Source organism: Agelaius tricolor, unplaced genomic scaffold (genome assembly GCF_023055355.1).
Source record: "Agelaius tricolor isolate 1412-34295 unplaced genomic scaffold, bAgeTri1.0.p SCAF_38, whole genome shotgun sequence".
Taxonomy (NCBI): Eukaryota; Metazoa; Chordata; class Aves; order Passeriformes; family Icteridae; genus Agelaius; species Agelaius tricolor.
The window spans coordinates 292,311-318,724 of record NW_027269298.1 but is presented as its reverse complement, the minus strand read 5'-3'; the positions used below and the strand labels follow the sequence as shown (position 1 = coordinate 318,724).

The window sequence follows — 26,414 nt, the reverse complement described above, 5'->3', positions numbered from 1 at the left end:
TTGTGCAAAGTGAATCAGTGTTTACTTGACCCCATACCCGAGCTGGGATCTGGTACCCCATAAGCATCTTCTCTTGGAAGCTGTGCACCCAAACCAGGGGTACTTAGCAATCTGTCACTAGGCTCTGATGGTATATGCTGAATTCCCTGATATTTTTGTGTTGCCTGGAAGGAATTAGGAGACAGGTGTGGGCCTAAACTCAACCATGTTGGGCTAACACAATGAAATTTCCACATGGGTAAAAGAGCAGTGAAAATGCAGCACTGCAATGCCTGTGGCAGTCAAAAGGCTAAATACTCATTAGGCATAGCTGCAGTAATTGCTGTGACAAAATCAAGCATGGGCCTGGCAGCAAGTGTCTCTTTGCCTTTCTATGTCCCATACTGGTGATGCAAAGCTAGATCCTGAAGCCACAGGGTTTAGTTTGGCTTCAGGTATAACTCTGAGGAAGAACTTAATACCTTCCACAATCATTTAGAGATAATTACACCCCCAAGATATGATGAGGGAATGCTTTCCTTGATAACGAATACTTTGCTTTGTTATGGAAAGCTTCCCCAGTAAAATACCTTCAGAGATCAACAGCAGTGTTTAGCAACTGTGTAGAAGTGAAGGATCCTAAAGGGATGCATAAAGATATCCAGACACTTGGCCTATTCCTGCAGGAAAACTGTTTTGTTGATGATCTTTGTACTTTTAAGTTGCTCAGGCTTCTGCTGCAGTATGTGGTTTATGAGCTTGAGTGTTGAGGACTGAGATTTCAAATCTTGTAAAATAGCTACATTATGTATAGATTGGGGATGTCTGTTGTACTGGGCAATGCTGAGCATCACTGCAGTACTTCAGGAGCAGATTTAAATTTAAACAAGAAGATACAGTCATGTGCTTTGACCACAAAAGAGGTTCTTAAGAGTGATTCTTCTAAATTTTTGACGTTTGTGATTTGAGATGTGTGCTGGCAGAGAGATGATTAATTGCAAATCATGGACCTTTAATTGTTGTATGATAAATACATCTGTGAGCCAGTCAAATCCTGTTGTCTATTTGCAGCTTAAAAACACAGGCACTGCTTGGGAACTGACTTATTCAGGGTTGCAGTGATGGTACAAGAGCCAGGAGTAGGATTCTGCTGCTTAGAGAAATAAACTATGGTCAGGTAACTCCTTCAAATGGCAGCCAGTCTTTGGTCTCCAGTGAAGAAAATGCCTATTTTCATCTTGGATTAATTGAGGAAGGAAGAAAATATGGAGCACTGGGGGAAATGGGTAAGGTGTTACAGCAGACCCCAAGATAAAATAATTTAACTTAAGAGAAATCTGTAGGGCTCTGAGCAAACACTTGTGGGAGGAGGACTGCCAGAAGAAGATACATAATTAAGTTAAAACATAACATAGCATGGATGGCTGTGAGGGAAAACCCTGTGAATCTCAGTGTTCATAGATGCAGCAGCAGTGTCTGCCTGTGTTTGTTGTCAACTTGTTTTAATCCTATTGGGGTTGGCTCAACTAAGTACAAGTCTAATATTTTTTCTAGTTCCTGCAGCAGTTACATGTTCTCTGCAGATCTTTCTAGCTGTATCTTTCAGATTAGCTCTTTAGTGATGATCTTGTGCTTCTGATAACTGCCCACTAGCCTTATATTCTCTAGAAGAAGGGATCTTTATGGCATGTCTCAGATCATATCAGAATTTACCTAGGGAAGGGAAACCAGCTGCAGTCCAGTGGGGAAGGTGGTGCTCAGTGTGGTGCAAGTTGGTGTTTGGACCTACTGGTGTGTGAAAATGCCAGGTTGCCTTGTCATTGCTGGAATTCATCACCTGACAGCTGACAGATCAGGGACGCTGCATTTCCTTGTGGGCTCTTCCTTGTTAGCATGATAATCCTCAAGTTGAGAGTCTTAGAACATCTTGAGGTTTCTTTTTTTATTAATTCTTACTGTACTTTGTGATAAATACATGTGGAATTTTTGTGTGCTTCCTCAATGAACAGGATGCAGTGATACAAAGTTGTAAAGAGGGAACAAAACCAGTGGGAAAAGGAGTCAGAAGTTCCCAAAACCTAAACTGTCACCTGCTCCTGTTTTTTAAAACTTGGTGTGCTTAGCACACAGTGAAAAATCCTTAGTAAAACCAGGCAAAGCAAAGATCACCTACTGTTTTTAAAGGGTACTGATTGTTTTCAGAAGCCATTCAATACCTATCTGGGAATACCAAGCCAAGTCCTTGACCCTGACTTTTCCAGATGCTCAGAGCAGGCAGAACCCTGCTAGACTTAAACAGAAGGAGTGGGAGTCTGTCTGCAACACCTCCTATCTGAGGCAGCTTCTGAAAATGTTATTCTAAGGCAGGAAGTTCATCCCCTTCCTGATCTGGTGAATTCCTGAATGTCCCTACTTTGTACTCCAGGTTTGAGTCTGTCTGTACAAGCATGAACAAAAATTCGGAATAAGATTTTTTTAGGATGGATCTTATTGAGGAGAAATGGAAGCAACTTACAACTTAGCATAAGTTAATTAAGAAAACAGTTCTTGCTGTGTTCTAGCTGCTGGGGTGAAACTTATTATGATGCCTTGAGCAGTGAATTTATTGGACAAGAACAAACCATGTGTGCTCCACCCATGTGAGCCAGTACTTAGTTTTTTGTTTCAGGCAGTGCATGAGTAGCAAAACCAGAAGAATTAGTGAAGGGGTGGCAGGCAGTCATCTAGAAGCATATGGTGTTCAGCCTATGTGCCCAATGTAAAATTGGTTTTGAGGCGGTGTCTGTGAAAGGAGATTTACTGATAATGTGCAGGGTAAACCCACTTCCTTGATATGCCACTAAAAAAACCACCCCAAAAACTTTGGGTGTAATACTTTCCTCCTTCTTGGACTCACAGATCTGTAACCATATGAGTCAGAGTACTGCTAGTTGGGAGGAGAGACTAAATTAAATCTGGTCCAAAAAAAACTAAACCCCAAACCCAGAAGTCTAGTCATGCATGGTGGGAAAAATAGCTTACTAGTGGGACAATTTCTCCTTCTACTTGAAGTTTCCTCTTCCTGGCCTCTGAGCTGGTTTTGCACCTTCTGATAGAGAGTGGAATCTCATGGTTAAGGAATATTGTCTCTTATTACAGGCAAATGGGCATGTTCAGCCTTGAGGTAGAATTCTGTTCTTTGCTCTGAAGCTCAATTCTTAGTGATTAATTTTTATACCTTTTTCTCCATCCTTTGAGGCTGTTGGTGTCTCCCATGACATGTAGGTGTATATCATTAATGGACACTGGAACACTGGACAACGTTAAGCATAAAGTGATTTCTTAACAATAAATGAAAACTCTGTAAAGATGGCACTGCAGTGTCTGTCTGAGCCCTTGCAGAGGCTTGCCTTCTCTCTAGAAGTGTTGTGCCAAGAACTTTAATTCTTCATTTGCAGCAAGTATTTTGCAGGTTACTTAGGTCTGCTCTGCAGAGGTTGGGTCTGGTGCAGCCACCTTTGGCTGCTGGCATAGATCAGGTGCAGGATTTGAGGAGTGAGCGTGTTCTTAGAAAGCACTGGAGATGAGAGACTGTCCTACTGGTAGCACTTGAATTTTTGAGCATGGTGTTTCAGGGCAGAGATGGGTAGCCCAGCTCTACAGAGGAGTGAGCCCAGGGTTTTGAACCTAGGGACGTTCAGTACTTGCGTGTTCTGGTCAGGTTTGGAGGTGGTCAGCCTGCAAGCAGGTACTGATTCTGGAAAAACTGCAAAAAAGTTATTTCTCTTAATTTACATTTATCTGTGATCCATCTAAGCACACATCATGCTTATTTTGGGGTGACTTGATGGAGTTTAGTAATGCAAACTGGAGAACTAACTACTATAGATACTGGGTTAGCTACAAAGAGAGGGCTGAGAACATTTTGGTGTTTACTGACAAGCAGGCAAGACTGCATCAAAACACTGATGGGCAATTTAAAGTTAAATACTTAAACAAATATTCCAGGTGACTCATTGATACTTTGTAGTTAGGTCCAGCTTTGTTTTCAAAGTCCATTAGTAAATATTTTAATAACAGTTGAATAAAAAGTGGCTCCACAGTTTTCTTAAGCTGTCTTATGTCAATGGGCAGACAGGACAATTAAGTTGCTGGCATTTGCTTCCTTTGTGACCTTCAGGTTTGTCACAGCTCTGAGCCTGCTGCTGACTGTAGTAGATAACTGCTTTGCTTTCCTTCAAGATGCAGTACAGGAATAATGAGCCCTGAGTCTGAAATCTAACAGTGTCTCTGTTTTCTCCAGAGCATCTGACATGGAAAGTTTTGGCAGACCCTGCCATGACCAAATGGAAGTGAGATGGTCCCTGGTTAGTAGCTTCTTGAAATTCAGCATAACATGCTTTTGGGAGCTTCTTGGAAGCAGACGTTATGCAAGCTCCTCAAGCTGTGTCTTGCTGACTGGAAGCAAACTTGCCAGCTTCTGCCATTTTTCTGCAAGTCTTGTGACTTGTGTGGCTTTTCTTAGAGCCCTGGCCACAGCAATTGAGCGAACAGAAGAGCAGTGTAGCTTTTGTATTGAAAACAGCAATTTCTAACATGGAGGTTTGAGGGTATTTTTTTTTCTCTAAAAGATGCTGTTTCCCTAAATGCTTCTGGAGACAAGTATAAAGACTCTGAAAGCTTCTAAGACCTGCATTGTCATCTCTTCCCTTCCTAAAAATCAGGGCTTAGTCTCAAAACTATAAGCTCTGCTGAAATACTCATGTTGCAGTGGCAATGAACAATAAATGAGGTTTGGAATAAACCCAGTACCTCACTTGTGACGGAAATGGGAATTGAACTGGAGTCTCTGGGGCTGAAAATACTATTTTAATAATGTATTGCCTCAACAGTCTCCTTTAACTCTCCCTTTCCTGTTTCTTATGGCTTTAGGCTGCGTTGTTGCAGCCGTGTGGAAGGGTGAAGAGTTAATACAACCATAACAGACATGGTAAGTCCTGTCTGACTGCTCAGACTGTCATTTTGGGGCTGGGAAACACTCTTGCTGCAAGAGGGGCCAGTGTAGTATATGTGATGCCTAAGAGAGGACACAGCCAGTGTTAAACTGATACTGCTGTGGATTTTGGCTGCAAAGCCAGGCAGTGTTGCTGTAATGCTGGATAAAAGCTGATCATAAATTGCAGCTGCATTTCAGAGTAGTTTTACAGCTGCATTCAGACCCTTTCTCATATCAATAGGCAGAGGTCTACAGAGATGCTGAGCAGTCGGTTCTCAACATCTGCAAATGTTTTCACAGCACAGCTAACTTACCCTGGAGAGCACTAGGAGAAACTACAGTGTTTCCCTTTATTATAAAATTGAGAATGGAGATCCAGTGATGAGGGAGGTGGTGCTGAATTTTTTAGAACAAGGAAAGAGGTACCTAAAGGCAAAAATCTTGAAGTCTTTGTTCAGTTCCTCCTCTTTGTCTTCCTGCCACTCTTACATGTGTAGAGACAGAGTAAGTTACCTAGGATCTGGCTCAGTGCTCTGACAAATTACCAGACTGTTTCAGCCCTGAGAGCTCTTCCTCATCCACATAGTTACAAACCTCTAAAAATGAGGCTTATAATGACTGTCCATTTGCCACCTGCCTTCCAGCACAGGAACAATTCCGTGTCAGCAGGGGAATATGTCTGGTGGCCTGTTAGTTCAGAATTAAACCAATAAACAGCAAAGCTCTAACCCTCACAGGTTTTATGCTGTTATTTAGCCTCACTGACTTTATGATTTACTCTGAGCTTACACTGCTCTGGGTCATGATGGGACCCCTGGATTCTAATACATTTTAGGTTTTCTCTCTTTCTGGCTGCTGTGATCTCTTGTGTAATCTCTGGCTATTTCTTAAGCTGATTGTGCTTTTACTTTTAATAGAAGCTCCTCTATGAATAGCTGGGAATTGCCTGAGCGTGGTGGTGGCCTTGAGAGGAGATCTGTCGCAATGGGGTTAAAGCTACGGGTGAGGAGGAGGAGGCTGGTACATTCCAAAATGCAGAATAACCTTTAGGGATTGGTGCATGACATGTGTCACGCTGCAGAGCTGATGCTGCAGCTCCAGCACTGAAACTCAGGTCACCTCTTCTACATCATGCAGCTCTCAGCAGAGATCCCAGCAATAAACTTCTTCCCTCTGGGCTGTGCTACTTTGATTTGTTCCTGTTCCTAAGAATTACTCTGCTTATGCCTATTCGTGCAAGATGTGTTTGTTATCTCAGGCCTGCAAACTACCAAGCATCCCAAACTAATTTTGGAGAAAGAGATCCATTTCCTGAATGAATTTGTATAGACTATTGAAGGAATGATATTTAAGGAATGTTTACTGCAAAAGAATAAGTGACTTACTGCATTGGCACTTGATACTTTGCCAACTTCTGCTTGGACAAAGTTGAACTCACATTGGACACCTGGAGGGGCAAAAGCAGATGTCTTAGAAATCACTGTATTGGTGGAGTGGAGATACAAGAGAGAAATATTTAGTTAAACCCTTTACTTGTGGAAGATAAGGAAAGGAATGGAAGGCTCTAAGACTGTGGTCTGTCCAAGTCACTACACCACAGTTTTGCTATCAGAATGCTCACTGATAAGGCAACACCTGCTTTGATCTTCCTTTTTTGTTGTTGTTGTTGTTGAATTTAAGTGCAGCCTTTTTGTCACCTCCCATGGTCACTGCCCAAATTTGACTAGAGCAAATGTGCCTTTTGTGCACATGAGAAGTGCTGTTCCACTGGACATTGGAACCAGACAGGAGGTCTGAAGCTCATCTCTTCTGGGACTATTGATCCAATTTTTGTTCTGGTACAGTGGGAAATGGAGATGTTTGTGTGGTTTTTTAAGTAGAGTTTAATGCTTCTGACTTTGCTCTGCACTAGAGGTGTTTGCAATCAGTCTGCTGGGTCTTCTTCAAGGGCTTTAAGTGGCAGTGCCTCTGCACCATGTTCCCAGCTTGGGTTGATCCTAATTATATCTGGAGCTGCAGAGGTGCAGTGCATAGCAAGGAGCCTGGCACTGTTCCTGCATACTTCTCCAGGCTGAGCAGAGATGTAAATTGACATCTTAAATTCCCTCTGCAGGACAGCTGTGCACTGTGGGCAGTTTGGTCAGGATGTCTGAGTGCAGCATAACTCTGTTACCCCATGGAATTCTGTCCTTCCTGCCTGGCCTGTTGGAAAGGAAGCAGGCTGCCTCCCCATCCACAGCACTCTCTGCCTCTTACCACTGACCTGAGATAAGCTTTGGGGTTCATGCATTCAGCTTTATAAACTCAACACCAATATGCAATACATCTTGGCTTGTTGAGGTACCACCCTTCTTCGTGCAGCTTCTGTTTGGTTTGTGTCTGTGGGCTCATCAAAGTGACTTTGCCTTTCCCAATGAACTCTTTCAGTTGTCTGTACCCTTTAAGGAATTCAGGCTCTGGGCAGCCTGTCTCCTTTGCTAGCACACAGTGCTGTCTGGGAGTGGAGGAAGTGTCATGCTGCAGTGATGAAATGTGCCTCCAGCTACGTTTGTTCTTCTCTTGGGTCTTGCAGCAAATATCAGGGCTCCAGAGGTGGAGTTTTGACAAGAAATCTAAGATAATACTTAGCACAAGTATTTGATATCTTTGAATTTGCCATTGTACCTGGTTTCCTTCTCTGAAGGAGAGAAGGACAAAAAGGGGGATAATCCCCTTTTTTATCCAGAGCCTCCACATGATGAGTAGTGTGAATATTAGTCACTGCTGCACAGTATGATGGTGTCTCTGAGCACAGGAGAGCTTCTACTGCTGGGCAGCCTGTAGACTGCCTCTGCTGCTGGGCAGTCTGGACTCAGCTGCAGCCTGGCTCCAGAGATTAAGACACTGGTGGTGGGAAATAGCCAGGTCAGCCTGCTGCTCGTCAGTCTTAGCATCCATTAATCCCAGGGTGTTATTGTGGCTGTGCTTTCCCATCAGCCATTCCCGTCCCAGAGTTTTAGTGTACAGCTTGTCCTTTTGTTTTCTCACAGCTCAAGTTGCAGGTGCTGAACAGGTCACGTTTTTCAAGGCTGCAGCCTCCTGTTACAGCAGAGCCAGGGGTTGGGAGATTTGTTTGTGCCAAAGCAGAGCAGTGTTGCTGCAGTGTTATGACAGATCAGTGCGGCTTGAAAAAGAGGCAAAGATGCTGGGTCATGGGTTTACCTTTCTGGCCTTAAAAAAACCTGTTTCTTCACTATTGTTATAGGGACTGAACTAATTTGATGCTCTGTGGTGTTGCTGCTGCCTGGTATTGTCTTCTTGGGGACTGTCTGGAAATTATAGGGAGATTCTGCAATTGCAGAGTTTTTTGCCAGGGTATATATGCTTTTGAAGTAGCAAAAGGAAAACTTGCTTTTGTGCTGTGATGGTGAAAATTAAGCAAGACAGACATAAAGGTCTGGTTTACAGTTTTTGGGGTGGAGAATGCATCATGCAGTGCAATGTTTCTGGTGTTACTTTTTTTTTTTTCCTCACATGAGTAAAACCAGCCTTGTTTCCTTTCTCCTGGGATTGCAATTCTTGAAATCAAAACTGCATTTTCCACAAATGTGTAATCCTTACTGCCACATCCATTCAGGGTACACCAGGCTGCTTATTCTCTTGAGTTCCTGATATTGTCATGCAGAATAAGTACTGTATTATTTTTTACCGTGAATATCCCAAGGCAGCAAACAAAATCCAGGATTTCATTTTCTATTACTCAGAAAATCCTAGAAGAAGCTGCACAGCAGCAGTGCTGCAGTTTTGTGCTGTCTCCAGCCTGTGCTTCCCCAGCTCTGCAGCCTGGAGTCAATGCGGCATTTGCTATAACGGGCAGTGACTTTTTGAGATCAGGCAGTGCACTCTAGGCTGTACCACTCTCTAAATAATTCTCCACAGTAAAATGCAGAGCTCCAAACAAGAAAATGCCTTTACAGTTTTTTCCCTGCAGAAGCACAGAGTAAATTGGCTCACAAGTGCACGTGAGGTGCTGGAGTATTCTGTTTTGATTTCCCATCTGTGTTCTACGTCCTCACGTACTCTGGACTAACCCATCTGCAGGAAGATAGCAGGGAGGGAGCTGGCAGATAACTCAACCCTCAAAATGGAGGAGGAGAAGAATATTCCTGATTAATTCTCTCACAGCAGAGATGAACTGAAGCAAATGACATTTTGGATGAGATGGTCAGGTTTGTATGCTGGGAGTTCCTCTTGTTTCTCCTCCAAACTCTTGACCTGTGACTGTAGACACTTGCTTAAAACCTCAGCAGCTTGGGGCTGATGCCCACCAGTGAGGGAGGCAGGAGCTGTGTGGACATCAAACTGATTTGTTTCTATGGAAACAGTAGATTTCACCATGTTTTAGGGAAGTAGGAGGGGAATTATACCCCTGGGCCTGGTTCTGGCTCTCAGATTGGATTGGTTGCTGCACAGCAATTGTAGAGCAGCAGCCCATGAAAGGATTATCTATCAGCCAGTGATCACAATTAGGGAGGGAAGCACGTGGCTCCAATCTGCCCCCATTGTGGGATTCCCAGGGTCACTGCCCTCTGTGGCACTTAAAAACAAAGAGTTTAACCTTGGTTACTCATAGCCCCCAAGGAGAGCTGCATTGCAGTGCAGGCAGCTGCACCCAGACTCCTCAGCTGGGATGGCTGAGGGAATGAGCTCTGCTTGTACCTCACAAGAGCTGAAAACTATTTGTGGTATCTGCAAGGTCTGGGGGAAGCTGAGATCTTTTAGACAAGCTTCAAGTGATGCCTGGTGATGAAGTTATTGTAAGTGCAATTTGTTGTACTGATCTCAGAAAGTCCCAGCACTTGAAGTGCTGTGACTAGGGGTGATGATTTTGAGACCATTTTTTTAAAATGAAAGGTAACTTCATGAAACCACAGAAGGAATCAAAGCATGAATATGAACCTCAAACAGGTTCAAGGAAGAAGAGTTTTTACTAAACCCCATATATTCTTAGTGATCTGTAGAACTGAGTCTCTTCAAACTGGCCTGGTGCCCTTGTGCAAGATCCCAGTGCTGGTCCTTCTGAAGGAGTTAACCAACATCTCTGTATTTCAGACACTCTGCTCCTAGAGGCACTTACCTATCCAGGCTCTAGCACTGACTGAGAGGGGGAGCTTGTGTTTCTAGATAGAAAGAAGGCAGACCATGGAAAACTGACAGAAAGGGCAATGCCTGTGTGTGTTTGAACCTTTTCCCAAGGTACTCCTTGTTTCCTACAAATGTAGGACAGGAGCTGTGTAACTCTCTGTAATGGGGAGAAATTCTCTTTGCTCAGCTTCTGTTTCCTCTTACTGTGTATAGGGACTTCCTATATTCCATGTTATGTAAACTGAGTTAGGGATGAAGGGCAGCTTCCAGCAGAAATTCTTTCTTTATGCTTTGTAATATAGCCAGTAAGTCAATTGGATGGGATAATCCTGGTTATGGATTTGCAGGGGTGCATCAGAAGAATGCAGCAATATCTCTGCTTTACTTTCAGGTCATCTAAAAATATATATATATATATATATATATAGACCTTGAAAGTCAGCCAGACCCTGCTGTAAGGTTTACCAAGCATACAGCTGGGGTGTGCTGGCTTCTTTGGAATTCCTGTAGACATAGAGCAGCAGAAATGCCTGGGGCAGACTCATGGCTATGCCAGTTTAGTCTGCACGCTGGCAGGCCCTCAGGCCATTGACTAGAAGTGTAAGATTGCCTGTGACTTCCTTGGAAGTCCCTTGCCCTGTGGAAGCAGGGCAGCCAGGAGGGCTCTGTGGTTGTGCATTTGATGAAGTGGTGCACAGCAGCTCCAGCACAGCCATGGCTTGGCATGATGCACACAGCTGTCTTCCAGATTTTGATGTATCCTGAAGCTAGTGGAGTGTGAAACAGAAAAATCAGCCCAAAGGATTCAAATTAAAATAAACAATAGCAAAACTTATCTTATCCTACTGCTTCCAGCAACCTGCATAGAGGCATGTACAGGAGAGGGGCTGAGATGCAGAGAAAGGAGATGTGGATGTGGAAAGAGTGGATTAAAGAGGCCCCAACTGCTATGGATGGCTCCTGGGAACCAGTCTGTGCAGTGAGAGATAAGCCAGAAAAGCAGAATTTAGTGCACTTGGGGAGGGGTGGGGGAGAGAGCTGTTTCCAAGTGAGCATTCATGTAAAAATTGCTGTGTGCTTTCCTTCTGGCTTTAGCAGTGTTAAGGAAGGTGCTGCAGGCAGGAGACTGAACACAGGCACTGCAGCTCAAGTATCAGTTCTGTGAGAGAACATTGCCCCAGGGTGTTCCTCTCTCATTGTCTGAGCCCCCTCAGCCCACACTTGGCTCAACAAACACATTCTGAGTGGGCAAAACACGTTTTTGATTAACACTTCTGATGTTCAAGGCTTGTAGGTGCTCCCAGAGGCATGAGAGCACATGAATATGACAATGCCTCCAGTAACAAAAATCTTTCTCCTGTTCTGTAAGAAAGATCTGGGCACTCCCAAAAATTACCCAGACAAAGTACTGGACACTGTCATCTCTGTATATGTAAATCAGTGGCCAGTAATTGTGTTGTGTTCCAGGGTGAGGAGACAGGCTGATGATAAAATAGCTAAGATGGAAGCTTGAAATTCAAGCTGTTCCTCTGTGGCACATCATTTACCCCAAATGTCAGTGAAACAAACCTCACCATTATGCCTGTCCATGAGGAACTGGATTTGATTTGCCAAACTCACTGTGTAGGCTTTCAAAAAGCCAGACATGCAGCTTTCTATGGAGGTGGATTCTCTTGGAGGGGGCAGTCTCCTGAAAGGTTTCTTGTCTTTTCAGCAGAGACTGTGGTGTGGGGTCATTGTGGTTTTTGAAATGTTGTGTTTTGCAATAGATGTAAATTTATGATGTGGCTTTGTTGAATTTATATGTTAACTCCATAAATACACTGTATTTTTCTTATTTTGAATGAAGTGAGAGCACAGTGTGGGAAAAAGATACAGGAGAGCTCCAGAACATGGCATATCCTGGTCATTGGTGAAAGAGCTGCAGGAACCACAGCAAGGGTGATTCTTGTGGTGAGAATCATGGCAGTTCTGGAGCAGGATGTGGTGTGAACATGTAATACTACTATTGCTACACTCATTACACTGAATTAGCCTAGCTGCTGTCCTTTGATGTTTGGAAACCTCAGTGCCTCAGTCTGCACAAAACCTTGGGCAGAACCTCTTGCTGGCCCTGTGGTGGTATTGGGTGCATTTCTGCACAAGGGAATAGAACAACTCCAGGCAGACTGGGAGAAGATGCCAACTCCAGAAGTTATTTTCTACTTCATTCTCTACCCTCTCTGACTGGTGTTTGCAAATTATCCAGTATTATGTTACAAATGTGTCCAGCTTATACTGGCATTTGTGTTTTGCCCTGCTTAGGCAGCACCTGCGAATTTTCTAGGACAGTCCCTGGGAACTCACCCTAAACACAGCAAACTTCCACACTTGAGAGGCTTTTTGGTCCTTTTGCTTACTAACTTGGGAGAAGTGACCAGGTGTTGGAGAAGCTGGCCTGTTTGAGGGTCAAAATTATTTAACAAAGCAATTGTAAGTGTTCCAAGCCAGCACAATAGTGTTAATCTCCCTCTGCACTATTGTAAATAGGAACTCAAGGTACAAGGCAGTGGGAAGCCTTCTCTTTATTTTTTTTTGTTTCTCCTAACATGTATATTATGATGACACTCATGAACTATTGCCTGTCTTTATTTTTCACAATTGTTTTCTTGAATAATGAATCATTGTGCACAATAATATTGCCAGTATACTGGAAAATGGTGTACTTACAATAGATCTTTATTTCTATATGTATCCATTGTGTGACCAGTACCAATTGCATCCTAAGAAGTTACATTATGCTAAGTGCTTATGGAATTGCTCTTGTTCACTGTGGGTCAGGACTAGGCATACTTGTGCTGTGGGGATTGGCTGATAAATAATGCACATCCTCTGGCTTAAAGTTATCTAAAAGTGCTAGCCTTAATGGAAAAAACCATGGCTTAACTAGGAACAAGATTTAGATTATGATTATGTGTCTGTATGACTGGTGTCCAAGTTGGTGTGAAGCAGTATGAAAGGAATATGAAAGCTTAGGGCAGAGGAGAACAGAATAGCAGGTTGATGGATGTTTTTGTTCATAATGCACCTGTTTTTGATGCTTGCTGTTCCTCTTGGCCTGTCTGGCTTTTTTTTTTTTTTTTTTTGGTTGAGAAGTGCTTTGGCTCAGGCAAGAGAAGAGCTCACAGAGGCACCAAGTTAGCAGGAAATTCTGAATCTGCAATGCAGCCCTCTTGGAAACCTGCTGGGTGGCAGAGGAAAGAACAAACTTGTCCTTGTTCTTGCCCCACACCTGAATTATGGAATTGCTTACAAATGTACTTGCATGTTGCTTGAAGGATCAGACCAGGAAGGTGCTCCAAGGGCAGTTCTGCATCTTTCTTCCTTGTAGTAGAACTACATGATGTCTACTGTGAAGGAGCACCAGGAGTCAGTGACCAAAAAGTACAAAGCTCCTGCTGTTTGAGGTGCTTTCTTTAGGAGTCAATATGATTAATAGTAAATATTTTCAGTGTGTGGTTAAAGTGCCCCATAGGTGTCAGCCTGTGTGTTAAGGATTCATTTTGATGTGCTGAAATAAGAACACGTTTGAAAATACAGGTGCTGTGAGATGAAGTGCTGTTCAGAGAAATGTGTAAGCTGTCCATAGAATGCAGCTTGTGTGAAAATGTCACTGTTGCTGATGGGCACAGTGATCAGAAGAATCATGTGTCAAAGGTACCAATACCTCTGGATTGGCTTGGGATTCTTGTTAAGCACTGTGCCATCATGAGCTAAGCAGGAACTCTTGATCTGGATGTGTGAGAATGATGAATGATCAATTATAAGCCTTGACAGATGAAAATGGTTTGAAGCTTAGGCAGGAGCAGGTCTGAACTGTGTAACCAGACAGTAAAATCCATAGGGACAGAACTGTATTTCTTGTGGTATATTGGCATAGTGCTTTGTGCAGTGCATTTCTGATTGAATTGCTGTCCCCAGGCACCATCAGAACACAGGAAGTTACAAATACTCAAATTAAAATACAAACAGCCATGTGAAATTATGGAGGCTGTGTGAATTTTAATTTTCTGAAGCGAATATAATCCAAACTGGGGATTAATGACATCCCTTAATACCCTGTTTTTCTATAGATGTTTAATAAGAAATCAAATAGAAATTAAATGATCAGATGCTGGTGTTCCCTTCTGTTCTTTGCAACTACTTTTATGTCTTCATAAACTGCTGTTTTGGCTCTTCAGTTGAGGCTTTACCTTCTCTGGTGCATTCTAATTCAAAAATCTCAAAGGTCTGGCAAACAATTGACTGCAGCTATGCTGTTGGTTTGTCTAGACTAGGCCTAGATTTGTATTTCAGAGCCCTCTCCAAACAGTTTTCCAAGCATTCCAGCTTCTCTGGAGTCAGGGAAAGCAAGGTCTGAGTTCATGTGGACCAAGAGATGGTACCTGGGACTCTGTTCTGGTTCTGACTGCTGAAGAGTTCTGCTGAAACTTCAGTGAAGACAATAATCATGCATGAAAAAGCTTTGACTCAAAGTCCTTTCAGAAATACAGATTACCAGTGGATGGAGAAGGTGCAAAACTTGAATTTGCTGGAAGGAGGGAATAAATGATGCTCATATTTGCAGTGGAAGAGAATCTATGGAGGAGCAGTTGCAGCCTGAGCTGATGTGTGGGGATGCCATTCTTGCTGTTCCGTTAGGAAGTTGTGGTTATCACTTCTGATATCATGGCTACAGGGTCAAAAAGAGATTTGCAAACACCAGATTGCTGGAATGAAACAGCACTGTAAATGTTACAGGAATCTCTAAGCCTTGGAGCACAAACCTAAAGCAGTGAGCTGACACTTCTGGCAAAGCATGAAGGGACAGACTGGCTCATGCAATCACTTGTCTTGTACTTATCAGGATTTGAGAGCATTTATTCCAGCAAAGCTGGTGGAGCAGGCACAACATGCCCCTGACAGTCACTGAGATGCTCAAAGAATTGCTTCTCCTCCAGAGATCTCAGTGTCTCATGTCACAGGAAAACATCAGATCCAAGTGTTTGACCAAAGGAGTAAACAAGTATTCTTTGGTCTGAGCAAACTGTGTGTGTGTGTGTGGACACAAATGTGCCCCTACTGCAGCAAACTAACTCATCTGAGTATCTTTCAATGGACAGTCACATTTTCTTCAGTGTAGCAACAGTGAATAAACACAAGCAACGTGTCTGAAAGTTTCAGTGTGTGCCTCTTCAGGTAATCCCAAGCTTTCCATATGGGTATGTGTCCTACTTTTTTTGATTGCATCTATCTTTGCTTCCCTTTCCATACAATATATGTTGATTTATACAAGCAGTTTGTCAATTTCCTTTGTTTTATGAATAGTTTGGGCAAAGTATCTTTGATTGATGCTACTTTTAACTTCTAATCCTTTGTATTGTGCAAGTCATTAAATGAATTCTGAAACTTGTTTATAGAGCAGAGGTGGTTTTTTTGGTCACTAATAGCCACTAATAACCTTTCTGTTCTGTAGGATTCTAAGTTACCTAATGCATGAATGCTTTTCGTAGATAGTGTCTGGCTTTAGTTAAAAGCCTCAAACAAACAAACGACAAAACAATTAAGGAAAGCCCAATTCCCAGTGCTCTGATTATAAATGGATTGTTGCATGACATCAAGATTGCTTTAATGTGTTTTCAAGGTCTTTGGATTTTATTTTGGTGTTGCTCTACAGTAGCTGCCTTCCCTTTAATATTTTTTTACTGCATTACAAATGCAGCTTTCAGCCCAAATCTGCACTCTCATGCAGCTCTGCATATGAAAATAGTCATAAGACTGGAGGGGATGCTGTGATTGTGCTTGCCCTGAGGTAGCTAGTCAAGAACATGTGTAAGCACTTCAGAACTGAGCAATGCAAAATACAACAATAAATGCCTTTTCAGGTCATTTCCTTGCCTGAACTCTTTCAGCCTGAGACCTGTTAAAATTTGCATCCTTGGTTCTTTGTGTTGCTTTGGTTTAGAGGAGGAGATCTGTCTCTGGCCAAGAATTTACCTACCTCAATATTCTGTTGTTAATTAAAAAATGAGTGTGAAATACATAGAAATCAGTCTTTCAATAAGTGATGTTTTGGGAAATGTAGTTATCTGAGCCTAGTTTTCCAACCTTGATAAAATGCTTGGAATTGCATTGCTAGAACTGATACCTCAGTATCTTGATTCAGAATTTTGAGTCAATAGCTAAGAAAGCTACAAGCAAATTAAGTATTTATATTCCCTGAATACAGCTCTGTCTGTTTTAGCTGCTGCTTTGTGTATTTTCTAGATGAAGCCTAGCCTGGAGGAGTGGCACAGTGTTGTATTCCTGCTTTAAAGCACAGGAAATCAAATGTTGTCGTGCCCTTCTGTGTGTTAAAAACTGGGAAATCCTTTTTCTGTTTCTTTGTTTGTAAGATAAAGAGTGAAAGAGGAAAACAAGGGGGTTGGTGCCCTCGACCTGAGTAGCATAATTCAGGCAGTCGTGTACAGTGGTGTATGTAATGAGGCTCTGCTGCCATGCTGCAGGCTGCCTTGTCTCAGCACTCCAAGCCTTTCTAACATTTTATCTCTGAAGACTTATTCCAACTTTCTTTTTCCTCCCTCAGCCTTACTCTTTTACATCTCCCCTGCTGGAAGTGAATGAGCCATTTTAACCCCTCTGCTCTTGCCTGCCTGGGTCACCTGGTAACCTGGTGGTTTTCACCTGGTGTGTTGCCTTCCTGATTCCAGCTTGGTGCCATCACTTTGGGCTCTTTTGGAGCAATAGCTCTGTGTGTGTAGCTCTTCCTTCAGGCTCTGAAGTGAGCTCAGCCTGCGCTGGGCATGTTGTCTGTGCCACACGTGCTCTGTGTGTGGTTGTATTTATTTGCAGCAGCAGTTTGTGCACCCTGCAAGAGGGCAGGCAGGGCTCTCCACTCCTCCTGCTCCTCAGCACTCAGCCAGCTCCCCACAAAAGTTACTAATCTCTGCTTTTTGGTTTCTGTCATTTGAAAGGCTTAGCTGGAGCTGGAGGAGGAAGGGGTTTTCCAACAGGCTGTAGAGAGAAAGTAAATGAAGAATAGGAAATAACATGGATACAATGGGATGATACTACATCAGTTGTAGGGTTTTTGTAATAAAGCTTTTTGGCTGTGACTCCTGATAGGAGTGTAGAGAAGATTGGAAAGTTGAACTGCATATAGCTCCCAGTACTTTGTGGGTAAGAACACACATTCATTTTCTGACATTAGGGATCAAATTTGCATGTATTTTCACTCAGAACTAGAGCAGCACTAAAGATTCTTGGTTTAGGTGACAAAATCTTCCATATTGATTTGTTGTCTTGTCCTCTAGAGGACTTTGGGGGTTTTTCCTTGGAATAGCCTGGGTGCTACTTGAGTTAATAAATAAATTGGATCTTTTTAAAATAATGCTGGAACCCAATGCCATAGGCTTTCTATCTCTTTTTGTCTTGAGATTTTTTTTTTCTTAGTAGCTGTGATAAGGACAGCAGAGAAATTGGGATTTTAACCAAAGCAGAAAGATCCAGGAAAATATAGTGCAGATCAATAGGATCTTGCTTCCTATTGATTTCATGCTTATAAATGCAAGTGGTCCTTTTTCTACAGTAAAGCAAGATTTGATACTGCAAGTTGGAAACCAATAACTAGAGGACTGTCTTGGTGTGCTGGAAAGGGAATCTGTAGTAATGTGATTCCTTTTTCTTAGGTATAAGTTCAAAATAATTTAGTGGAGCTCAAATGGATTTGTTACACTAACAACTGATACAAGGATAGGACTTTTCCACATATTAACCACAGACATCCATAGGAATGGAGCTGAGACAGCAGAAAACTGTTAGAATGATGCAGTGTCTCAGAGATTCCAGGGTTAATCCCACTGGAATGGAAAAACTAGAGCTGTGTTATTTGAAAATCAAATGAAAGGTAATCCCCAGTTAACTCTTTATATTTCTGGAAAGTCTAAAATAATGAGAATGAGTTTCAGTCTAATTTTAACTGAATTCCATTACTCCTGGCTTAGTAATTAACAGGTGATATTTTTATTTGAGGTGTTAGAGGATATACAGTGCCTCCTTACACTCATTTCACTTGAACCTAGTCTTCAGTTTTTGATATTACCAAGTTACTCTGACATTCCCACAGATGGGGAATTACTTTTATAGCTGAGAAAATGGAAATAGAGAGAAGCAGAATAACTTGCATAGGCTTACGCAGGAAATGATTGGCCAGACCAGGAGCTGAGACAGGGCTGCTCAAGGCCTTGTCTGACACAGAAACTCACTTCTCATCTTCACAGACTTTGTCAGTCTTAAGTTCATGCAGGAGTAAGAGGAATACCTCAAAGTGGAGAGCCCTGGATTTCTCATTCAGCAGAGTCAATAGTTACTCCTGAATCAGCAAAATTATTCCTTGCCACAGTTCTGAGGGGAAGGAGGATTGTCTGCCAGAACCCTGCCAGTGTAGGCAGGGCTTCTTTTAACAGAGAATGTTATGTTCATGCTGTAGGAAACATATTTTGAAGTGATGCTTCTCCCAGTAGGCGAGGAAGCAATTGATTATATTTTCAGAACTGCTCAGTGGCTCTTGAAGAGCCACATGAACAGCCAAGTAGTAGAAAACCAGACCACAAACTAGCAAGGTCATCAGCAGATGCAGTGAGCACGCCTAGCTTTGAATTGGAAAAAAAGGAAAAGCAAAGGAGAACTGGTGGGCTCTGGCTGCTAAGTCAGCATTTGGAGAGTGTTAGTACAAGGCTGCTTTCCCTTGAAATTACTTGGAAGTACACAAAAATTTAGGATTCTTTTAAATATAGAAAGAAACTGCAGCTTTTGCCTTGGCAATACTGATATCTTGATAGTTCTAGCCAGGAGAGACCCTGTGTGGAGACATGCCTTTGGCTGCTGGTTATTTTCTCAGTTGTATCACGTGGTGTTTGCACACTGGGACAATGTGGTGTCTTCTCAAGCCTCAAGTGCAGGGTGTGAGTGAATTTGTGTAATTGTTTTTGCCAAAAGGAGGCATGCTAGTTCTTTGGCTCTGTGTCAGCTTCTCTTTTCTTTCTGAAAGATGAAAGTGTATTTTTTCCAAAGTACAGACAGCTGTATTAAATGGGCTTGTTAGCTAACTTGGAACTTCAGCTGAAGGAGCTGGACTGCCACAGACATGATTAGAGGGACTGTGCTGTGAGTATAAACTACCTCAGAACAAGCTCTTGCCCTTCTCAAGGAGAGGCACTTTGTTTTTAGTAACTTAAACTTTTTTGTGCTCATAGCTGGTGCTCCCCTTTAGAGTCCATGTACACTTATAGAAGCAGAAAAGCTGTAAAAGGGGAAGGAAACAATCACACACTCATCCAAAACTTCCTGTTTCATTGCAGGGACTTTCTGCCACGTGGATCTGGCATCGTAACCAGACGCCCACTGGTCCTTCAGCTGGTCAATGCCAGCACAGGTATGTGAGCTCCCTTCCCCTGTGTGTCCAGCTGGATTGCTGTCCTAGTCAGGAAGTTCTTATTTGATCACTGGAGAAAATAAATAAGGATTTTACCGAGGAAAAATGACCTGCAGGCTTTTTCCTGTTTAACATCTAATGCATTGAGTATTGAGAAGCAAAATGCTTCTTAATTTTTTTTCTTTTAATTTATTATTCAAGACTCCATGCACACACATCATAATTTTCCTTTGCCTATGCAACTGTGACTCTCATGAGTAAGACCTAAAAGCCAGAGCACCCTGCTGAAAATATAGTGAATTAAGGGGGTGAAGATGTTGGGCTCAATTGAATTATCTCAGGTGTAGACCACATAAATGTGACTGCAGTAACTACTATTCCAACCTGCAAACTCTGTTGGGAAAGGCTCTTGCCAGACTTCATCCTTAAAATTGTGTTTTGTTATGTTGTGCTTTGGGACGTGATGCTTTCATCACACTTCTGAGTGTTTCTCTGGTTTTGGTGACTATTTCTGACTCTGCTTCTGTTTACATAGAATATGGCGAGTTCCTACACTGCAAAGGAAAGAAATTCACTGATTTTGAGGAGGTCCGTTTGGAGATTGAGGCTGAAACAGATCGTGTTACTGGCTCCAACAAAGGGATTTCCCCTGTGCCCATCAATCTCCGAGTCTACTCTCCCCATGGTGAGTCCTAATGCAGAGGGACCAGCTCTTCTAGAAGGCTCTGCACCCCATTGTGAATTGAAAACAAAGTGCTGTCATCCCTTCCTGTTCAGTGTAGCATATGTGGAAGGACTTTGAGGGCACAATTTTCCTGATCAGTGTGAAAACAAGTGATTTAAAGGGGAGGGTGACGAGATCATTGACAATCACAGCAGAAACAACCTGCAACTGGTTCTTACTGACCCATAGCAAGAAAGAAGTAGAAAGCTTTGTGTGCTTTTGTCTGCACATCTTTTATCCCTTACTGGAGTCACTTTAACTACAGGTGGTACTTAAAGACCAGAACCTTCCTACCTTAACAACCTCTTGTGCTAACTCCTGTGTCCTGTTTCTAGTCCTGAACCTGACCTTGGTGGATCTGCCGGGTATGACAAAAGTCCCTGTAGGGGATCAGCCCCCTGACATCGAGTTCCAGATCCGAGACATGCTCATGCAATTTGTCACCAAAGAGAACTGCCTCATCTTAGCAGTATCCCCAGCCAACTCTGATCTGGCCAATTCTGATGCCCTGAAGATTGCAAAGGAGGTGGATCCTCAAGGTAAATATCTCCTGATTTATCCTGGCATTACTAGACAGTGGCTGGATTTTCATTTGGTTGTGATTAGCCCAGTAGCTCATGTCTATTGTCTTGGGATGTATTTTCACCAGCATTCTTCTAAGAGGTATTAGTGAGTGTTAACAGTTGCTGTAGTAGTTTTGTTACTCCCCTTTTGTTCATTTGTCTAAGCCCCATTTCTAAAGAGTTGAAGGATTTTGTTTCCTTTAATCATTTGCATTTGGCCTAGAAAGAACTAGGAAAATATACACTAAAATCCTGTTCTGCTGTGGCATAGCTTGTGCATTCAGCAGGGATACAACTGAGAACTGATCTTGATTTTTGTCTGTTTTGCTCTTGTGGCCTCTTGTACATGATGGGAGCTGTGATGTGTGACTTTAAGAGCCCTTGGGTAGCTAAGTTGGGCAATCTGTAACCTCTGTGAACAGAGTAAAATAATACATGAGTCATTTGCTGATCAAGTATGTTTGTGGTTTTTTCCCATAGGCCAGCGCACCATTGGGGTCATCACCAAGCTGGATCTTATGGATGAAGGAACTGATGCACGAGATGTGTTAGAAAACAAATTGCTTCCCCTCCGTAGGGGTAGGTTTCCTTGTGCTTTGCCCATGATCTCCTTCCTCTGCTTTCCCTGTGTGAGGTGTCCTGGCCTCATCCTCTTCCTCCCTTCCCTTCTTATAACATTTCTTACAACTTATGGTTAAACCATCTCTGTTACAACCTAGAAGTGAGAAAAGTTGGGGAACAGGGCTCAGTCATGCTGTTAACAGGAACTTTTTAGGTATTTATACCTTGATATGTTGTCCTAGCAGAAACACACTTATGCTCTTATTTTTACTTTTTCTTTCCTCCTTTCATTAAGGCAAACTGTGAAAGATGTCTAAAACACTCCCCTTGCTGCCATAGTGACGAGATTAAATAATTCTGGGCTGTGGTACTTGCTGTGGCCATGGCAAAAGTACCTGTGCTAAGGACTCATAAAAGGAGAGTCTGAAATAAATGAAACTGGAGTGTGCTTTGTGTTAGGGGAACAGTAACAAATAAGCTAATTCTCTGTTCCATACTAATTTTTGTCCTGCATACCAAAATATCAGAACCTGGGCCATTCAAGGAAAGTCTAATTTTAAACTCTTCCAGTTGCCCCTAATAATGTGTTACCACTAGAATCCCCCTTTTGTAATGCTGCTGGCTGAGTAAATTCCTTCTCAAGTCTGGGTTTTATTTACATCCTTGCAACCATCTGATCTCTAACCCCACTCTCACAGGTTACATTGGTGTGGTCAACAGAAGTCAGAAGGACATAGATGGCAAGAAGGACATTCAGGCAGCTCTGGCTGCAGAGAGGAAGTTTTTTCTCTCCCACCCAGCCTACAGACACATGGCTGATCGCATGGGAACCCCATTCCTGCAGAAAGTTCTGAACCAGGTACTGTCCACAGTCAGGAACTGCTGCCCATGGTGTCACTGGCTGTGAAACACACTGAGGCCAATAATGGAGCTTGCACCCCAAAGGCAGAGCACTGATTTATCCTTTCACTTTCAGTAGTTGGTTTGTGGTATAATACACTATCAAAATGCAAGGTCTTTCTGACTGAGTTAAAAGATACCTTCTAAATTCTAGTGATCTCTGTACCTAACAATATTTATGTGATACTGACAGTTATTTCCCATCTATTAAGGCTATCTATTTTTCATACAGCAGTGATTTGCTGTTGCTTCCTTCTCTGCTCCCTTGAAATACTCTCTGAAATGGAGAGTCTCTTTCCTATTTCTCCTTATTCAAATATTCATCTTCAAACTGGAGTTTCCCACAAAGCTGTGCTTTGTAGAGGCTCTCTTATTAGAGCCTCATGAATGGTTCTGGCTCCTTCCACCTTACCTTTTCACCCTTTTTTATTTGAAAAAAGGCTTTACCACCACATTGGGTGTCAATGGTGTGCTAATCTGAAGGCAGAGTAGCCTTTACCCTCATGTAAAAAGCAAATGCTAATATTTAATGTGAAGTTTATTCTTGGATTTGAGTCATTTTGGTTTGTGTGGATGGGAGTTTTGCACCATACTAGAAGGTAAACTGAAGGTCAAGAGTAGAGGGGTGCAATAGGCAGGAGCTGGGAAGGGGGAATACCTTCAGCTCATAACTGGTATTTATCCTAGGATAGACATTTTGTTAGGACCACACAGAAGAATTGAACACAGAGAGGAGCTTTCATCTGTTTTATAGTGTGGAGGCAGCAAACTCTTCCCAGTAACTACCTAGAGGTTTATTGTCATCTTAAACCTTCTTCTTGTGCAGCAACTGACCAACCACATCCGTGACACGCTGCCAGGGCTGCGGAACAAGCTCCAGAGCCAGCTCCTGTCCATTGAGAAGGAGGTGGAGGAGTACAAGAACTTTCGCCCTGATGACCCTGCTCGCAAGACCAAAGCTCTGCTTCAGTGAGTGGCCTCTGTGTCCCTCCCTGGAAAGGCCTGCTCAGCAATGAGTTCTACTTCATGCTCTTGGTTTTCTTTCAGGATGGTCCAGCAGTTTGCTGTGGACTTTGAGAAACGCATTGAAGGCTCTGGAGACCAAATTGACACCTATGAGCTGTCGGGAGGAGCTCGGATCAACCGCATCTTCCACGAGCGTTTCCCCTTTGAGCTGGTGAAGGTACTGCTTCCCCATGCTGCTGACATACGCTTTTTGTTTCCTGTTGTGTGTTACTACTTCTGTCTGTCTCTTTACTCACTCCTCTTGCTATATTTCATCAGTGGACTTTCTCTTCATCTGCTTTGTTTAATGGTTTTCCCTTTTATCACCTTTTTTCACTTGTTTGTCTCCTTTATTGGGATCTTCCCATAGTGCTGATTTTCCCCTCTGTCCCTGTTTTTGTGACAGAACTTAACTTCCTCTGAGCTAAATGACAGTGGTTTTTGGACTTGATTCCTAGATGCTAAATTGAGTGTGAAAAATCGCTTTAACAGAACCCATGGTAAATCAATGACTGAATGCCCTCACAGATATGTCAAAGCTACTATGACTAAATTTCATGTAGAAGGAATGGTGCTGAAACTTGTATTTCTTGATCCTGAGCATCAGACTAGATCTAAAGTTGGACTCATAGATACCTAAGAAGCAGGAAAAAGAATTGTAGGTATACCTGGGATTACTTCTGTCTGGCCCCTATCAATGGCCTAGAGGTGGGAATGGTATAGAAACTGTACTCACCTCTTAACAGTGGAAGAGGATTTTTATTGAAATACAGTTTCCTTGGATGGTGAATTACACTAACCTGATCAGGATGGGTTCTGAAAATCTTTTTATAATGTCAGTTGGAACAAGCTTAAGAGCAGATCTTTCTGCTTCAATATTTTTTACATTGGCTTTCTTTTTTCACATTTGAATAAGATGAGGCCTTTCTAGTGAAGTAAATAGCCTTCCTTGTGTTAGATTTACAATTCACACAAAATGTTTTATCCATTTGTGGTGTTCACTGAAAAAGCAGCTGCCAAGATCTCATGCTAAATGTTGTGAGGCAAACCAGTTTTCTTTAGAAAGCCATCTAACACTTCAGTCCTAGTGCTTTACCTCAAAGAACCTCCTTAAGAGCAGCTCGAGCATCTGTAAAGGGAGGCCCTTAGCTGTTTGTGTGTGTCCAGGGTGTCCTGCTTTGGCCACAGCAGTTTTGTGGCCGGATTCTGTATCCAACACTTGGGCAAATATCTCATGTGTCACATGGTAGTGCTGGCATGGGACCTCTTCTCTTCAAAGTCTGCTGCTGTGCAAATCAGTTTCAGAAAGTTTCTGATGGAATTGTCTCCTGGTGCAGATGGAGTTTGATGAGAAGGAGCTGCGGCGGGAGATCAGCTACGCCATCAAGAACATCCACGGTATCAGGCACGTATCACACACAGGCAGAGCTCTGGCTGAAAAGCCTTGTAAATACTTCTAGACCTTCCAAATGGAGTTGAAGACTTCAGAGGTACGGTAGGTCAGCCAAAGGGAGGGATAAGCTCTGGCTGGAATCTGGGAATAGGGACGATCATTCAAGAGTTTGCTTTCTTTTCCCATGTGGGAGTCACAGAAGCCTACAAGGTAAAAGCCTGGGTGTCTTGACATCTTCTCCATCCTTTTTGGGCCTTTACATAGGAAAGGGTAGGAAGAGGGATGCAGCCCCATACTAGTCCTTTGTTTAGTTAAAGCTAAAACATTGATTTTCACACTACCCAGCAGTTAGTTGTTCAAAACAAGTGTTGGTACAGAGCCCCTCCTCCCCCAAAGATTTGAGGGAGCACTGGTGTGCCTGTCACCAGGGTCCCACTGGCCCCACATAGTTAACAAACAGATCTGTATTCCCTGCAGTGTGAAGGTGAGTTGTCACTGAGACCCTCAGTTGTGCTGCTCTTGGGAACGTGCCCATTGGAGCCCTTCTGCACACAGGGATGTGAACAAACACTGACCTAGATTTATTTTCATTCCTTTCTCTTGGTCAGCTACCAGCTGAACTTGATAAAGGGTATCAGCTGTCAGTGTCCTAGCCTTTAAGAAAATCTTCCAGGGAAGGTCTCATCTCCTCCACAGCTCTGAGATTAAGTACTCTGTGAAGGGGTCAGCCCCTGCCACCCTTAGGCTGAGGTGAAATGGTGACCTGGCTATGGCTGTCCAGCTAAGATTGATTTTTGCCCTCAGCACCTCCTTCCTTGCAAGTGCCAAGCATCCCTCATTTTTAATGAACTTCAGTCAGGGCTCTTCCAGGGGATGTGACACTTCCCAGCCCAAATGTCCCGGGTTTTGGTGATGGTGGTGCCTGCTCCAAGATGTGTGTGTAACTCTGTGACATTCTCCTTGCCCCTTCTCCCCTTCCTGCCTTGTCTTGTCCCCACCCTGGGTGTTTAGAACCGGTCTCTTCACACCTGACATGGCCTTTGAGACCATTGTGAAAAAGCAGGTGAAGAAGATTAAAGAACCTTGCCTGAAATGCGTGGACATGGTCATTTCGGAGTTAATCAATACTGTTAGACAGTGCACCAAGAAGGTAACCAGAGGCAGCATGGAGTTGGCACCTTCACCTGCTCGCTGGCTGCGGCGCAGCATCGTGACCTGGGCAGGGACTTGCCTGCAGCCACACTTGGTGTTTTCACCACCTCCTCAGCATGACTAGACCTGAGCAGAGCCAGCCTGGAGCGATCCAGCCAACAAGCCAAACAGAAAGGAAGCCCTGTGGAATGTGTGCTATGGCCCTGCTGCCTGAATCTTTTAGAGCTGAGGCCTTCTAGAGATGTCCTGGCCACCCCTTTGTCTGTAGCATGACTCCTGGTTCCTTTGAAAACCAAGGGTATTTCTCTATGGCTACAGTTTTCTTGAAATTTATTATGTGGGTTTATTTTCCAAGCCAAAGACTGGGATTTAAATTTTGTGCCCTCTGTTCTTGTAGAAGTGAGAGGGCCCTCTGTTCTTGTAGAAGTGAGAGGATTAATCCCAGAATTGCCCTTGGGGGATGTATGGGGCTGAAATTTAGAGCTAGAGCACTTACAGTTGTGGGTTGTATCTCAAGGAAATGTTCCTGTGGTGTTTGGCTTGGTTTCTGGCTGGTTTGGTCCATATCCTGATCTGGAATAGCAGCA

At 43.0% G+C, this 26,414-nt stretch overlaps 1 protein-coding gene across 8 annotated transcripts in view; it reads left to right on the top strand.

Annotated features, from left to right (window-relative positions):
• The window catches only part of DNM1 (dynamin 1), a 65,135-nt gene that overhangs the window by 4,131 nt on the left and 34,590 nt on the right, over nt 1–26,414 (top strand). For 6 of the 8 annotated variants that reach the window (XM_071454071.1, XM_071454070.1, XM_071454068.1 and 3 more), the window contains exons 2-10: nt 19,456–19,529; nt 20,065–20,214; nt 20,589–20,792; nt 21,297–21,395; nt 22,076–22,236; nt 23,104–23,246; nt 23,325–23,460; nt 24,620–24,687; nt 25,687–25,825. In XM_071454071.1, the coding sequence (XP_071310172.1) occupies nt 19,456–19,529; nt 20,065–20,214; nt 20,589–20,792; nt 21,297–21,395; nt 22,076–22,236; nt 23,104–23,246; nt 23,325–23,460; nt 24,620–24,687; nt 25,687–25,825 (1,174 nt within the window). The remainder of the gene's footprint in view (nt 1–19,455; nt 19,530–20,064; nt 20,215–20,588; nt 20,793–21,296; nt 21,396–22,075; nt 22,237–23,103; nt 23,247–23,324; nt 23,461–24,619; nt 24,688–25,686; nt 25,826–26,414) is intronic. The other 2 variants (XM_071454069.1, XM_071454066.1) reach the window with 1 other exon arrangement.